Here is a 15,681-nt window from a genome sequence, read left to right as displayed (position 1 = left end):
AGATCACAGAATGTGTCAGGGGGTCGCAACCACCTTCCTGTTTTTCAACGGCTAGATGAGCAGAGCGCTGTGAAACTCGTTTCTGCTGTGATCTGGGGGGCTGTGCGGTGGGAATGGCTGAGACCCATTGGCCAATGGGCACCATCTCCTAATCCTTTATGGCTATGATGTTGCAGCCCTGATGCTGAGAAGCACTTACGGCTGTAGCTGTATTCAAGTCAGTGGGCCTACTTGTTTGAGTAAGTGTTACTCACCGTGAGTAAGGGCTGCAGAATCGGCCCTTTGGCCCCGTCTAGGCACATGGGGCCAGTCGTCCCTGGTATAACTGTCTCAGGATATAATTGACCTGTGGTCTGAAGGCTGTGCCCAGGACGGCCAGCAGCAAGAGATCCGCCTGGAAAGATGGGCTAAGGGGAATGGCCCAGAAAGGGCAGGCTGGCAGGAAGGAATTGTCCATGTTGGGGGTGCCCCCTTGGTTGTGAGGGGCAAAGGAGCTCATGCTATGGGGCCCTTTGGTCCCTGGCTGGCTGCTGTCTGGTCTGTCGGCAAGGAACTCCCGCAGCCCCCCTCCTCTTGGCATCTGTTGGCTGGGGGGTGGTGGTGAGGGGGCGTGAATGGAAGATGACGGGGGTGAGAGACAAGGGCAGGAGCTTTCCCGGAGGCAGCTCCTAGCAAGCTGTTACCACGGGCAGGTGTGGAATTAAACGAAGTGCCACGGACTGGCAGTGTGGGAGCCCTGCCGACGTCCCTGCGATGGGTCGGCTGGTGTGTCTGGGGTGGACGTTGCGGGCGAGGGAGTCATGGCTGCAGGTTAATGTCTAGGTAGCACATGTGCTGCTCCCTCTCTCGGGCTCTCTTTCCGAGGCTTGTCTGTACTGGTTAGAATCACAAGGGCACATTCAGCTGTCAGCTTAAAAATAATCCAGCGAGCAGGCAGCCGAGACAATGGAGACCACAGATGGGGAAAGTAGCTGAGCCAGGTCCAAAGTGGCGAGGATCCACCCGCACCCTTCCCAGCGGGGCCAGGGCTCCCCCGCCTTGCCTGGAGCCCCACGCTGAGAGGCAGTTACAGGGACTGGCAGACGTCGGGGGAAGGATGAGTGGCCTGGGGCTGGTTCTGCGGGTTCTCTCGCTGGTTAACAGGGCGGTGGCAGAGAGAAAGCTGGGTATGGATCCCCTGCAGCCGAATTCTCCTCTGCTTGTCCTTGCGCCTTTGCAATGTGGGTGCAAAACACCACCTGGATGGGAGGTGTTTTTCATCCCCTTTGTCCAGCTCAGCTCACAGGGCAGCAGAGAATCAGACCCCTTCTATCCCTGCCGAGGCTCCTGAGTGGGGCGGGACAGCTGGCTAGCAATCACCTGGGGGCTGCCATGTTAAAATCTCCCCATGGGGACCCAGCACTCGACGCCTGCCCTGGGGGCTCTGCCCACATCCAATCAGCAACTCTCCCCGCGAGCGCTGCGGGCTGCAGCTGGAGGATGGCTGGAGAAGGCTACGTCGGGGGGATTAGGCCTTTCACGGCCATTAGCACAATTGCGTTTGCTCCCCTGGCGCTTTTCACCGTTGGAGAATCAGGGCTTCCTTTGTTGAGCCTCGAGCTGCAGCTCAAACCCAGCGTGGCCCGGTCGCTCCTGGCCTCTCGCTTGGCTCCCGGGAGAGCCGTCGAGTGGCTAATCTCAGGCTTTCGGGCCTTTCGTAAGCATCTGACCCGAAAAACCAGAGATCTGGGTTATTCCAGGGCTGCTGGGATGCCCAGTCCCGGAACGGCCAGGGTGTCCTGAAACCAAGAGGGCAGCTTGGTTGGAATCGGAGTGGGTCATTGCATGCCAGTGCGTAGGGGGCAGGGCTTCCCAACGGGCTGCAGGGAATTCCTTGTACCGTGGGGTAGGTTCTGCTGGAGTGAAGGCAGCGGGATGCCTTGCGGCGAGCTCTCTCTCCTGCTCTGGAGCTAGGCTCTGAGCTCTTGGGGGCAGGGACCATTTGTTCCTTGTTTGTACAGCACCTAGCGCCACGGGGACCTGTTTCAGGACTAGGGCTCCTAGGCGCTGCCACACTACAAATAACTAATAATAATACTAGGCATGCTCCCCCCCCCCGCAGTTTCTGGGAGGGGGGGCCCAACCTAACCTGCTGTAGGGTGACCAGACAGCAAGTGTGAAAAATCGGGAGAGGGGATGGGGGGTAATAGCCTATATAAGAAAAAGACCCAAAAATTGGGACTGTCCCTATAAAATCGGGACATCTGGTCACCCTAACCTGCTGCAGGTTTTCGTTGCCAACAGGCAGCCTGTCTTCGTCGCTCGGGAAAGACGCAGGTGAATGTGTCAGGCTGGGCGTCTTTGGTTTTGCTCTTCGGAGTTGGAGCAGGAGTGGCTTTGGAGGATAGAGATCAGGACGCTTCGTCACTGCTTCCCGTCTTGGCTTGTCTGCAGGATCCGTGGCCGTGTGAACGAATGGTTAGGGCGCTGGATAGGGACTCGGGAAACCTGGGTCTATCCCCGGCTCTGCCGCTGGTTTGCTGGGGGGCCTTGGGGCAAGTCCCTGCCCCTTGCCGTGCCTCAGTTTCCCCATCTGTAAAATAGGGAGGATGATCTCCTCAGAGATCTCCTGGAGAACAGCGCTGCGTGAGAGCGAGGGATTATCATCGTTAACAGCAGGCAGGAGGGAGGGAAGCGGGTTAACTGTTGTCCACCTGGGGAGCATTAAGCGATGGGCTGGGCACCTGCGATCACTCCTGTTTCAGAATGGCGGGTTGGTCAGGGCGGCCAGTGGCTGGAAGCAGGCAGCTTCTCAAGCCCGGGGCCAGGCCTGAGCCTTCCTGCCAGAGCTCCTCTGGACTGGTTGTGGAAGGAGAAGATCTTCCCGGTCTGCAAATCGCGACCCCGAGAGAGCTCAAGCGCCCCCCCTGGCCAGCGCCGGGACAGGACGCCACGGCCGTGGTGTGTGCAAAGCTGGCACTGGGCCCAAAGCAGGGGAACCGTTCCTGGGTAGGAGGCCGGGCACTTGGGAGCTGAGGGCAGCGTGTTCCCACATGCGGGACAGGACGAGCCTTTCTACAGCCTGACTGTATTGTCCAGCAGCATGGGGAGAGACAAAGGGGTTTTGTACCCCCTCCCCTTTGCTGCCCCCCCCGCTCCCATCCCCCCCCGCTCGCTCTTTCTTTCACACATCAAGTAACGAGGCCGAGGGAGGACAGCGCCTGAATTTTAACACCCTCGGCCCATTGCCGGTTCGCTCTCCCATGCCCTCCCGCCTCGAGAGGCGATTTTATTCAGCTGCCGCTCAGGCCGGAGCGCTGGGAATATTAACGAAGCCCCAAGTGGGGGAGGAAGAAGGGCTCGGAAAGGACCCCAGTGATCCTCCGCCCGCGCCGGCTTCTGCCTCTGGCCGTTTGGCCCAGGCCTGTTTGTATGTGGTGGCGATGCGCGGCCAGGCTGGGGCTGCTGGCGGCCTGAGGTGTCTATATAGGTAAAGCAGAGCCTGCCTCTGTGCTGGCTGTAACTACCCGGGGTTCCCGAAACGGGCTCCTGCCGGGTCCCGTGGTACTGGTTTGTGGAGCGAAGTTCCAGGCGGCTGGGCATCCCCTGGAGCGATGGGAGTGGAATGAATCCTACTTGTGTGCCTCTGGCATTGTCCACTGGAAGATCCCAGAGGTTCCCACACGCTAGTGAATCAAGCCTCACTACCCCGTCTCCCTGTGATGGAGTATCGATGCCTCTTCCCATGTTACAGATGGGGAAACTGAGGCACGGAGCTGGGAATGGAACCGAAGGCTGAGATTGTCAAAGCCACCTAGGGGATTTGGATGCTCAAATCCCAGTCATTTGAGCGAGGATTGGGCATGCACAGCTGAGATCTCTGTGCAGACTTCCCTGCCCTCCCCGCCCCCCAGAGAAACATCCTGGGCATTTGTATCCCTGTAGGACGTAGGGACCCAGATCGAGGTTGGGGCCCCGCGGGCGGGGCACTCCCTTCCCCGAAGAGCCTCTGGCTGCTGGGATTGTCTGAAAGGAGCAGAGCGCTGAACAGAGGGGCCGAGCCAGCCCCCTCTGGGAGGGGAAGATGGACTCGTCACGACTGAGTGTCTCTTTCTTCCGCCTCTCTGCCTTGGGGAGACTCGGGCAGTGCCAGGTGCTCGCACGCAGTCACTTTATTAAATAGACTTCTGCCCTCCACGCGTTGCTCCCGCCCCCCTGGCAGCACCAGGCCCATCTTCTCTAGGACGCCACCTGCGCCCGCCTGATTGGAGCATTTGCATTCCCCCCCCCAGGTTATCGTCGGCAGAGCAGCCGTGTGTTCTGGGGGGCTGCGGGGGCGAGATGGGGGTCCCTTTGGGCCCTGTCTGATGATGCTTTGTTTCAGGGGTGTCCTGTGGGGGGGGGATTTGTCTCGGCTTATCCAGCAGCGGGAGCTTTTTAGCGCACAGATGCGGCCTGATCAGATATTCGGCTTTTCCGACTGGTTGGACACGCCAGAGGAGAAGGATGCCTGGGAGGCGCTTTTGGCTGAGGGGGCGCGGGGGGGGTGTCTCTAGATGTGGCCTTGATCAGGAGCCACTTCAGCCACCTGCTGGTGCCTCCCACATCCTTCTCCTTTAATCTCTGGTTCTTTTTTCCCCTTTCCCCGTTTCCCTTCCTGGCCTTTCTCTTTTTCTTTCCCTGGCCACTTTCTGTCTGTCTGTTTCACACCAGTCAAACGCTCCCCGCCGGCTGGAACAGAGAGGGTGCCCTTGATGCTTTCCCCAGCAGCCCTGCCCTCCGATAACCCCTCCTGTCTCCTGCTTCCTGCATTTTTGTTGCTGTTGTGACAAGAGCGAGCCCGGGAGGAATCTGGGTTTGCTGCCGCTCCAGGACTGTTTTTTTCCCTTCCGAGCGCTGACCCTGGGTGTTACAGCCCCGGAGCGCAGCTGGGTTAGGCCTGCATGATGTGTGGTCGAGTGTCCCACGTTCCTTGTGCCCCATCCCAGACCCCCCTCTGTCTCCTGGCACAATCAACCCCACCAGGCTCTACACAGAGGGACCGGTCGGTATCCAGCTGTTTGTCACATGGCTTGGCTCGCCGTGGCCCATCGCGGCTCGCTGTGCCGGCACAGCGCGGGCTTGGAGGGTGCCGGGTGGCTGGCACAGGGGGCTATTCAGAGAGTTATCGGGGGGCTTAATCTCACGAGCCGGCCTGAGCCGAAGAAAGGCTCCGTGTTGTGAATGCCCGATAAGGGTTGCGGCCGCAGCGGAGCGTGACGCGCTCATCTGGATAGGGAGAGCGTGGAAAGCGCTTTATGCCCTGGATAGATTGCTTGGATCTCGGTCGGGACTGGGAGTCCCGTGGGGGGCAGGAGGCGGCTGGCTGAGCGCGATTAAAATCTGCATCCCCTGCCTGATGGAGCTCTCTGTCTCAGAGCAACCGCCTTAGGGGACGGAGCAGTCCAACCGTGCCGAGGCAGAAAGCACACAATAAAGCCAGACACTAAGGCACAATTTGCACCCAGCGCAGCTTCCTCCTGCTTGGAGCCCGGCTCAGCTGCGTGTGGCTTTACCTTTCTGCACTTGGGTTCACGCTGGTCACAAGAGAGTGAATCCTCCGTGCAGGCAAAGCCTGGGTGAAAAGCTGAGCCTGGGTGAAAAGCTCAGATCCATTCTCTTGGGCACAGGATTCTGGTCTGGTCTGGTCTGCAAATGTCCCAGATTAAACAACTTCAAGCCAAGGGGGCGACATGCCATTCCCTCAGCGTCGAGAGCAGGGCTGGGAGTGCCGGCCTCTGCTATTGTGAGCTGGAGCAGCCCGAGATGTCCCTCCGGCTATGGAATTGCCAAGTCGTATTCTACGATAATACTGTGCTCTTCTGTTCTGCCTTTGGCTGAGGCTCTCCTTGTCCTTTAAAACATCCTGTGTATTCAGGCTCGCCTCTCCCCTACAAGGAAGCTACATGATCACCCCTCCCCCCATTTACAGGTGGGGAAACTGAGGCACAACGCGGTGAATAGAATTGTCTGAAGTGATGATGGGAGTTTGATCCAGGCACCGGAGCTGAGCCCAGATATCCTGAGTCCCAGCTGTATCCACCAGGCCAGCCTTCCTCTTGAACCGCGATTCTTATCTCCTTCCAGTCCACCCCCTCCCAGCTGCCGACCTCTGTTCCAGTCATTACAAATCTTCCCCTTTTCCTCCTGTCGTTTTTTCACCTCCACCCCCCAGAATGTTTCACCCCTTCTGCTGTTCGGCCCCAATCCCATTTTGCTGCCACGTTTCCTGCGACGGAGCTTGAGCCTGTCAGCCGGGTCTAACAGCTCCGAGTCCCCACCGGCCGGCCTCTTGCGCAGCCATTCACAACAGGGCAAATTTGCACCCACTTTGCTTAGGTTTAACAATGAAAACAATACTGCCTAGCTCTTACATAGCACGGTACGAAGGAAGGCAGAATCCTTATCCCTGTTTTACAGATGGGGAAACTGAGGCAGAGGGCGTTGTTGTGACTGGCCGGTGGCATAGCCAGGGCTAGAGCCCAAGTCTTCTGAGTCTCAGTCCACTAGGCTACCCAGGCCAGTGGAGAATGGGGCCCAGGGTGCCGGGCAACGCAGAGTTGGGCCCCGGGAGTAAACTTTTAAGAAGCACCCAAGTGACTAAGCAGCTGAAGTCTCATTTTCCAAAGGGACTTAGGAGCCTGCGACTTGTCTGGGCAGGAAAGTGATTCTGGAATCAGGTAGGGCGTGAGCTGAAAACACTACAGCTGTTCCAGAATAAGTGCGTCCACGTGGGATGTTATTCCACAATAGCTTGGCTGGTCGATTTCCCTGGGTAGACAAGCCCCAAGCTTTCCCATTGAAAGTCAATGGGAGAGAGGCTCCTAAATCACTTAGGGGGCTTTGGCTAATTTTATCCCATCTCTTTGTTTTGTGCGTGTCTCTCTTAGGGGCCAGGGGAAGAGCAATAAAATCATCTCGCAGATGGAAAAGGGGAACATGGCGGGAGTGGAGTTATCACCACATTTATCTGTCTCGCAAGGCCCGCCAATCACGACACCCGGTTCTCCTCACCGGATCTCCGAGCCCTTCACAACCTGTAATGGATTTATCCTCACGACGCCTCAGGGAGGCAGGGCAGTGCTGTTGTCCCCACTTTCTCTGTGCCTCGGTTTCCCCTAACTGCGAAATGAGGTTAACGCTACTGACCTCCTTTGTGAAGCGCTTTGAGATCTGCTGATGAAAAGTGCTAGGACAGAGTCTATTATTCATTACAGAGGCAGGGTGGGGGAGCTAATATCTTTTATTGGACCAACTTCTGTTGGGGGAAGGGGCAAGCTTTCGAGGAACACGGAGCTCTTCCTCAGGTCTGGAGAAGGTAACCTGAACCTCCAAGCTAAATGTAAGGTAGGACTGATTGAGTATGTGGGGTTCACGCACATGCTGTAGGACACCCCTTTAAATGGAGTGGTCAGTTATGTGTTAGCAGGCAGCAGGGTGTGTTACCTGGTGTTGTGATGAGCCAGAAAACCAGAGTCTCTGCTGAGTCCATGGTTTTGAGTGGCCGGAGGAGTTATGAATTGACACCCTGGCAGCCTCAGGACACTTACGAGGCCCTGAAGCGGCTGTTTGTTTGTTGGCGCATGCAGGCGGGAGATTTCAGTGGCCTGTTGTATTTCCCGCCGTTGGAAACGGGCTTGGAGTGTTGGTTTATTCCAGTTCTGCAGAGCTCCCCGTCAAGTCCCGCAAATGGGGCAGGAGGAAGGGTTGCAGGATCGGGCCTGTCATTGGAGCAGCTTTGTGGGGACGGGAGGGTTGGGAAGAGGCCTTCCCCATCGGAGGGATCCGTTGGCCAACAGCCACAGTCGCCGCAGGGACGGGTCTGCCCTGTAATCTTGTGGAGCCACGTGACGTGCGGCGAGGCCCCATGGAACCAAAAGAGTGGGGGCCCAAAGGTGAAGCGTGTCTCTAAAGTACAGCGTGTCGTGTTGCAGAGCTCGGGGAGCGGGAAGGCGGGGCGGCTGGCAGGGGGCCCCAGGGCCTGCAGATTACACCCTGCGCTGCCTCTCGGCATTCCTTTGGTTGGCTGATTGAACGGGGCAGCTCCAGCCGGGCTGTGGCAAGTCTGCTTCCCACACCCTGCTGGGGAGACGGTGCCATCAGACTTGGTAGATCCGCCCCCCCCCCATTTCTCCCTTGGCGTCTTGTTCGGTCTGCCACAGGCAGCCAGGGTGCGCTTGGCTTTTTCAGTGGCCCAGACGTCCAACCCATAGAGCGTCTCCCTGGGTGTCTGGTGACCCAGCTGAAAATCCGGCAGCCACCAGCTGGGAGCTGCCGATTGTCCGATCTGGGTGTCGGTCAGAATCTGCCCGCTGCCGTCAGGCGATAGCACCCTTTATTGTGGGGGGGGTGGCAAGGAGGGGATGGCTGCAGAGAACAGAAGGAGGCGGCTGGCTGCCTGCAGGAAGGGAAGGAGGAACTGGAGGCTGCTGCGCCCCAGGCCCTGGGAAGTGGGATCTGCTCCAGGAAGTGTTGAGTGCCAGTGCCCACAGTGATGCCCGCCCCCTGCCCCCTTCCCGGCTTCCCCCATGCTCTGGTTCTCACCAGGGGTGTAATTGGAAGGGGAAGTTTTTTTCATGCTGCCCCTGTCCTAGCAGTTCCCCTCCCCACGGCCTCCCCGGGCTCCAGCACACTGCCTTTGGCCTTCCCCAGCCACATCCCCCTCCTCACGCTGCCCCGCCGGCTCCCCATTCGCTCCGGGATCCAGTTCAAAAGCCCCTGCCTCGTTCGCCCCTCGGTCCAGCCAGCCACGCAGCACTTGTCTCGCTCTCTCCCCCACTGTCCGTGCACTGGCCTCGTCTCCCTCCAGCTTCACACACGCTCCCGGCAGCCGGTGCAAGAGCCTTCTCCAGCGCAGCTCCTGCCAGTCGGGTCACTTCAGCGATACCGGTCTCATTACCAGGGTAGACCCCGGCCTCAGTTGAGGGTCCTTATGCCAGTGTAGCTATTCCTGTGTGGGAAGGGGAATAAACGAATGTACGGATAGGAATTTCTCTTGGGACATGGAAACTTTTTGACTGTGCCCAGGAGCAGTTCAGGGTGGGAAATGTAGACGGGTTTCCTGGGCCAGGGCCAGTCTTTTTTCTCGACACCTGTATAGCGCCTGGCACAACAAGGCCCTGGTCTTGGATTGGTGTTACCATGACGCCAACAGTGCATCACAATAATGAATTAGCCCCCAGAGGCCCAGCTGCGATCGGGGCCCCGCAGTGCCAGGCGCTGCAGACAGAGGTGAAATGAATTAACCCAGGTCGCCCAGGAGGCTGGTACCCCCAGTGCCGTAACCACCAGGCCGGCCGTCCTTTCATGGGGCTGACATGGGGGGCCAGGAGGGAAGAACACAGTAATCCAAGTGGAGATCTGCCTTAACCGCTTTCTTCTTGCCCCCTGACAGCCGCCGCTGGGCCGGAGAGATGGGACCTCTCCGAATGACAACGCCCCCCTGGACGAGTCCTTCCCCTGGGTGGGGCCGAAGACGGTGCTGCTCCGGAAGAGCTCGCAGGGGGGGTTCGGCTTCACCCTCCGACATTTCATCGTCTACCCCCCGGAGTCGGCGGTCCACTCCAATGTCAAGGTAGCACTGCCTGGCTCCGTCAGCCTGGGGGGCGTGTCCATTTGGAATGGGCTGGTCACCTGGGAGGAAGACCCCTCCCTCTGCTGAGTACAACGATAGCATTATTTGAGGGGGGTTGGGAGGAGTGGGGAGAGAGGGCAGCTGTTTTGGGTCCCCGTTCTCCCACGACAGGCCTGGATGTTGATCCCTATCAAATTCCCCAGGGTGATTCATGTGGGTGAACGTTACCGGGGTCCCCGAAGGGGAAACAACCCAAATAAGCCAATTTCCCTGGCTGCCTCCCAGCTGTTATATGGTAGCAGCCTCCCTTCAAATTCTGCCTGCTTAAGAAGTCACTGGTTCCCTCCCTCCCCACAGCCTGTGCTGGGCCGGGAGTCTGACTACCTGACCGTGATCCCTCCTGGGAATCTCTGAGTCTCCGCAATCTGATGCACTCAGCTCAGGGTGGTCTCTGGATCCGGTGTGAGCGGCCCACAGCGCTGCCTTCCCTCTGGCCCATGGAGCGTCCTGACTCTCTTGCTCAGACTGTCCATTGCCTTGGCTTGCATCTCTCCCATGTGCTTTGAATTCTGCATATTTCCACTGGGGACAGGCACCCCACAGTCCCCCAGTTTTTTTGCTCTCCCACCCCTCTTAAGACAAAACCCTTGAAATTCCAACTCTCTGTCCCAGGCACTGTCACTCCAAAGTGGCTGGTTCCCCCTTCCCCTTTCTCTCCCATGGTTCAACCACCCACCCCGCATTGCCCTCCATGGATGCTCTCCAGCATCACCCCTGGTTTAAATATCTGCAGAAGCCTTGCATCATGGTGACCTCCCTCTGGCCAAGGTGGACACTGGATGAGCCTGGCCAGGGCCTTGGCTGTAGGTATGCAGGCCTCCTCCCCGGGGCTGAACGTGCTGCATCCATAGCATGCTCTTCCCTGGCTCCAGCCAGCTAGTGGCAGAGAAGATGGCCCCTGACGGTCCAGGGAAGGAAAGCTGGCTTAGATTTCCCCGCACTGTTTGTGCTTTGGTTGTGGAGTGGAAGGGCAAATGGAGGCGAATGGATCCGCTCCAGGCCTGGTGAGAACCATGGTGTCTGGCCAGTGAATGGGGCCACAGCTGAAGGAGAAGCCCCCTCCCCCCAGCTCTCCACCACTAAACGCTACTGTCTTAATGAGAAACCGATGGCTCTGAGCGGCCACCAGCCCTGCAAACCCACCGCTGCCTGGTGACTCTGCCTGTATGCTCTGCCCGTCTTGCCATAGAATGGAGTGAAATAAGTCCCTTAGCTACTCAAGTTGCTACTGTGGAGCCCATGCCAGAGGCATAGTTGGTTGCTTCAGGACTATTGACCCAGAGGATTTTCCTCCTGCTTGACTGGGGCATTGGCTCATCGGGTCTGGTATCTTTCCTCCAAGAGAGGCCGATGCATGTTGCTTTTGCGGTATCCCCTACCGTGCAATGCCAAGTAGGGGGGAATTCCTTCCTGTTCACTGCCGCCGGCGGAGGCCTCCCTGAAGCATGGCGTTTGCCTACCCGATTGGAGAGATTGGAGACCCTACAACCGTCTCCAGCGTTGCTGTTTGACTCCCTGACCCGCTACCGCCTGGAATTGCTGCCGGCCTGGCCCCTGCGGCACTGCAGATGTGGATGGGGACCTTCGCTCGCCTCCCCAGATGTACCACGGCCAAATGGCTGGTGTGTGGGGCGATCCCAGCGACGGGGGCTGGCTTGCTCTGCGATTGCTATCGAGAAGGCTGCTGCGGATCTGGGTGTGCGGGAGCCCGGGGAGTGTTGCAATGCCCAGCTGGGGAGCCAATCAGCTTCCTCATTCAGGGTTGTGGACCCTCTCCCGTAGCTGTGCTGCTCGCCCCCAGGGATGCATCCCAGAACCCCGTATGCCTGTCCCCAGAAGAGGGAGTTGTGGTGGGGTTTGACTCTGCTTGTAACTGAGCTGTGTGGAAGGGTAGGGAGCCGGGGAGCATCGCAGCCCCCCACCCCCTGCCCAGCTGCTGGCGCCCCCCGGGTTCAGGCTGAGAACTGCACCTTCGGCACACAATTTAACCCCTTCACCGCTGAACAGCAGGCTAGACAGGCGCAGCCGATGGGCTCCCTTGAAACGGTCCGAGGGACGGGGCCTGCCCTGATGTTCCCTAGCAGGGCACGTCCGCGGCAGCAAATGGCGATTAAAGCAGCCAGCCGGGGCAGGCGATCTGGACGCTTCACCCGGCACAATTCGTGCAAAATAACCCCCGAGTTTCAGGGAAATATTAGTTCAGCTGAGGCCTGGGTGGGGCCAAATGAGTTCTGCCCGTGGAGTGCGGCGGCATTACGGGGGGAGAGCAGATGTATCCAGCCCCCTGCCGTGGAAGGGATCCCCTGCTTGATTCCTAGATTCGCCCCCTTGGACCTTGGGGAGACAGAGTGGGGTGGGGGGGGGGCACAGCTGATTGCTGCAGCCTCGGGGGTTGGGGAGGAAGAAGAGGTTTCAGTGGCAGAAAATCACAGCAACACAGGAGCTGCCAAAGCAAAAGCGCCCGAGTCTGCTCTTGTGCCCAGGGCCTGGTGTCTCAAGGGAAGCTGTCGCCTCTCCTCTGCCCCGGGGCCGTGCGGCTGACCAGTTGCACAACGCTTCCTTTCGGACCCGGCGCCCCCCGCGCGCCTCCCCTCCCTTCCCAAGCGGGGAGCAGCCTCTGCCCTGCAGCGTGAGGATTTGTCGGAACATTTTTTGACCCGACTCCTTCCCTTTGTACAGCTGCCTCTGTTTGTTGGTGGGTGCCCGTAAATCCCCCTGTGCAAATCCCGCCGAACTGTTTGCTTTGCTGAGCGCCGGTGGCGACAAATTCCACAGGTTCGCTACACGCTGCCTCCGGCAGATTGACTGGTAGCAATTTTACAGCTTTTCAGAGTTACTGCCTGTCGGGCGGAGGAGCTCCTTGCTTTGCTGTGGCAGGATGAAGAGAAATGGCGGCTGGTTTCTTCGTTAACCAGTCATTATTTATAAATCATCTCCCACCCAGCTCCTCTCTAACCGAAACAGGACAAGCCTTTTTTATCTCCCCTCCGGGACCTCTTAACAATCCGAGCTGTAAAACCCCAGGGACCACTCAATTCGACTTGGACTGCTCCCGAAAGGTATTTGTGTAAAGAGGAAGGATTATCTTATGGGTCAAGACCCTTGGCTGGTCCTCAGGAAACCTGGGGTCAGTTCCTGCCTCTGCCACTGACTCCCTGGGTGACCATGGGTAAGTCGTTTAATCTCAGCCTGCATTCTCCAGCCTGTACAACGGAGAAAGGAAAGATTATTTCCCACCTTCCGTCTTGCCTGTTTAGATGATAAGCTGTCATTGGAAGGAGCTGTCTCTTGCTGCTGTGTAGACCCTCTTCCACCCCCGCCTTGAGCTCGGTTGGGGCCACTAACCTCTGCTATAGTTAACAACATGTAGAATACATGCCTAGTTCGTGCATGAAGGTATTTACAGCTTTGGCGTGTAAGCCAGGCGGCCGCGGGCACGTGCCCAGTTGCACGTGGGGCACGCTGTGGTTTTCCCACATCGTTTTGCAGCCGTTCCAGCGCCTGGAGTTCATTTTGTGCTCGACACAGGACCTGGCCCCAGATCCATGGCTCACGTTTGCCCCTCTCTGCTCTGTCCTCGGTTCGACTGCCACCCTCCGCCCCACAGGTGGCTGCGTTTCGCTGGTGCTGTAGGGTAGGTACTTGCCGTGAAATCTGCCCGAAGAACCCGCTCCAGCGGCTGACCTGATTGGGTGGAGGTGGAGTGGGACGGTACCTCCCTGTGTTTGGGGCAGATTGCCTTACGCGGGCAGCTGGTAAAATACTCCAGGATGAACATCTGCCAACTTGGAATTTCGTTGGCTGGAGACGTGAGACCCTTTGGGGTGGGGAGCATTTAATGACGGAGGTACACGCAGGGCTTTATCATGGCTGCTCAGGACCAGTTCCTTCGCTAAGTCATTTCCTCCCCCTGGCCACCCGACTTGTTTTGGGAATCAAACAGCGTCTTGTCTCCAGGTGGCCTTTGATCTTTCCACCACGTATTTGCAGACTTTGAAACGTCTGACAATAGCACCCAACTGTTAGCCCCTTTCCCCGTCCTGCTCCACGATGGATGTGAGGAGCCCGTTAAAACGGAGCTTTGTGTGACGGCAGCATCTGGAGTCGTCTGACGTTGAGATGTGTCCCTCGGCTGCATCGGGGAACGTGTGGCAGCGAGACAGGACTGCGGTACCTCAGCACCAAATCCTGAAGCCTCCAGCACAGAGACCTGGCTCTCTAACCTCTGCTGTGCATGGAACCGTGACATGACGTCCGAAAGCACAGGGCCCAAGAAACCCCTCGGCTGTATCCCAGCCCAGGACCTGAAAACCTGCATCCAGAAACTCTGACGCCGAGCCCTAGCTGCATCTGGGAGCTGTTCAGAAATCCCTTCCCCGGACACAGGCCTGCTTTTCTCCTGCTGCGTGACAGGGCTCCGACGTGGGCCTGACTCCTGTCTGCCCTTCCCCGGGGCGGCCTGGTGCAGAACTGGCAGCGTGAGTGCGACGAGACCACCCGATAACTCCCTTCCGCGTGGGACTGTGGCCTGGCCGCTTTCCCCTCCACCCTCTTTCCCAGCACTGCCGAGCTGTCCCAGCGAGCGGCGGGGATCCCAGGCACCGAGCGGCCTGTCCCGAGCAACCCCCAACCCCAGCACTGTTTGCTGGCGGCAGTTTCAGATTCAGAGTCTGGCCTGGAACTGCTGACCAGGCGGGACTCAGCATTGCGGCCGGAGCCAGCGCCTTTGTCTGGGTCACTTTGGAAAGGAAAAGCAGGTTTCTGGCAGGCCCGTTCAAAGGTTGCCTGGGGGCTGGAATCGCTTGGATTCTCTCCCCTCTCTTCTGTGCAGTGTCCTTCAGACAAAGGGGGACCTGTCTTGGAGAGCCCGGTGACCCCTGGGGCACTCCATCCTTAGAGGTTTTTAAGGCCCGGCTTGACAAAGCCCTGGCTGGGATGATTTAGTTAGGGATTGGTCCTGCTTTGAGCAGGGGGTTGGACTAGATGACCTCCTGAGGTCTCTTCCAACCCTAATCTTCTGAGAGTCCATGCAGCCCCCTGCCTGACTCTGTAGTGCCCCCAAGGTTCCCCCACCCCCAGCTCTCGTCACGCCACTCTCTGAGTCGCTAGTGGGGTTCATCCTCGCCGTGCCCTGTGCTAGCCTCACTGTCCAGCTGGGGGAGCGAGCCCCAGGGTAGGTTCAGTGACTTGCCCAGGTCTCCTGAGTCCCAGCCCAGTGCCTGATCCACTCGATCATCCTCCCTATTTCTTGCACAAAGTCTCACTTTTGCCTCCCTTCCCACACGCGGGCGCCAGGGAGTGTCCCCCCCTCCCCCCGCCACTTTCCTGCCCACACTAAAAATATAAGTCGCCCCAACTGTGCAAAATGGGCCTGGAAATGTACCAGCCCAAGCACCCAATCTCCTTGCCTGCCATCCCTGGATGCCAATAGGTGCAAAAGGGGGGTGGGTGTTTTACTCGCCCGTAAGTAACACCGATGACACCTCTCCTACTCTCCCTGGGTGAGCAGATCCTTTCCCAGGCTGCTGTAACCAGCTCCCACCCATCCAGAAACCTCCATCCGGCCTCCTTTCTGCCTCTGCATTTCTTGAAGCATCACAGGGCTCCCCGACCTTGCTTCCCGGAAGCGCCCAGGAGGGAGGTGTGATCCTGTCTAGGGCAGGTGCAGAACAACGCCAGAGGACGTCGTGAAGGCCAAGACTATACCAGGGTTCAAAAAAGAACTAGATAAGTTCATGGAGGATAGGTCCATCAATGGCTATTAGCCAGGATGGCAGGAATGGTGTCCCCAGCCTCTGTTTGCCAGAAGCTGGGAATGGGCGACAGGGGATGGATCACTTGATGATTCCCTGTTCTGTTCATTCCCTCTGGGGCACCTGGCATTGGCCACTGTTGGAAGACAGGACACTGGGCTAGATGGACCTTTGGTCTGACCCAGTCTGGCCGTTCTTATGTAATGAGCGTAGGGCCTAGTGATGAGAGGATTGGGAAGCACCCGGGATCCCCGGGCATGGGAGCCCGAGTTAGGC

General features: G+C 58.4%; 1 protein-coding gene across 6 annotated transcripts in view; it reads left to right on the top strand.

Annotated features, from left to right (window-relative positions):
- ARHGAP23 (Rho GTPase activating protein 23) overlaps positions 1-15,681 on the top strand; it is a 98,009-nt gene that overhangs the window by 36,226 nt on the left and 46,102 nt on the right. For all 6 annotated transcript variants that reach the window (XM_026654681.2, XM_026654680.2, XM_026654679.2 and 3 more), the window contains exon 2: positions 9,413-9,592. In XM_026654681.2, the coding sequence (XP_026510466.1) occupies positions 9,413-9,592 (180 nt within the window). The remainder of the gene's footprint in view (positions 1-9,412; positions 9,593-15,681) is intronic.

Source organism: Terrapene carolina, unplaced genomic scaffold (assembly GCF_002925995.2).
Source record: "Terrapene carolina triunguis isolate 2854851 unplaced genomic scaffold, T_m_triunguis-2.0 Scaffold193, whole genome shotgun sequence".
Classification (NCBI taxonomy): Eukaryota; Metazoa; Chordata; order Testudines; family Emydidae; genus Terrapene; species Terrapene triunguis.
This window is presented reverse-complemented; position numbering and strand designations above follow the sequence as displayed.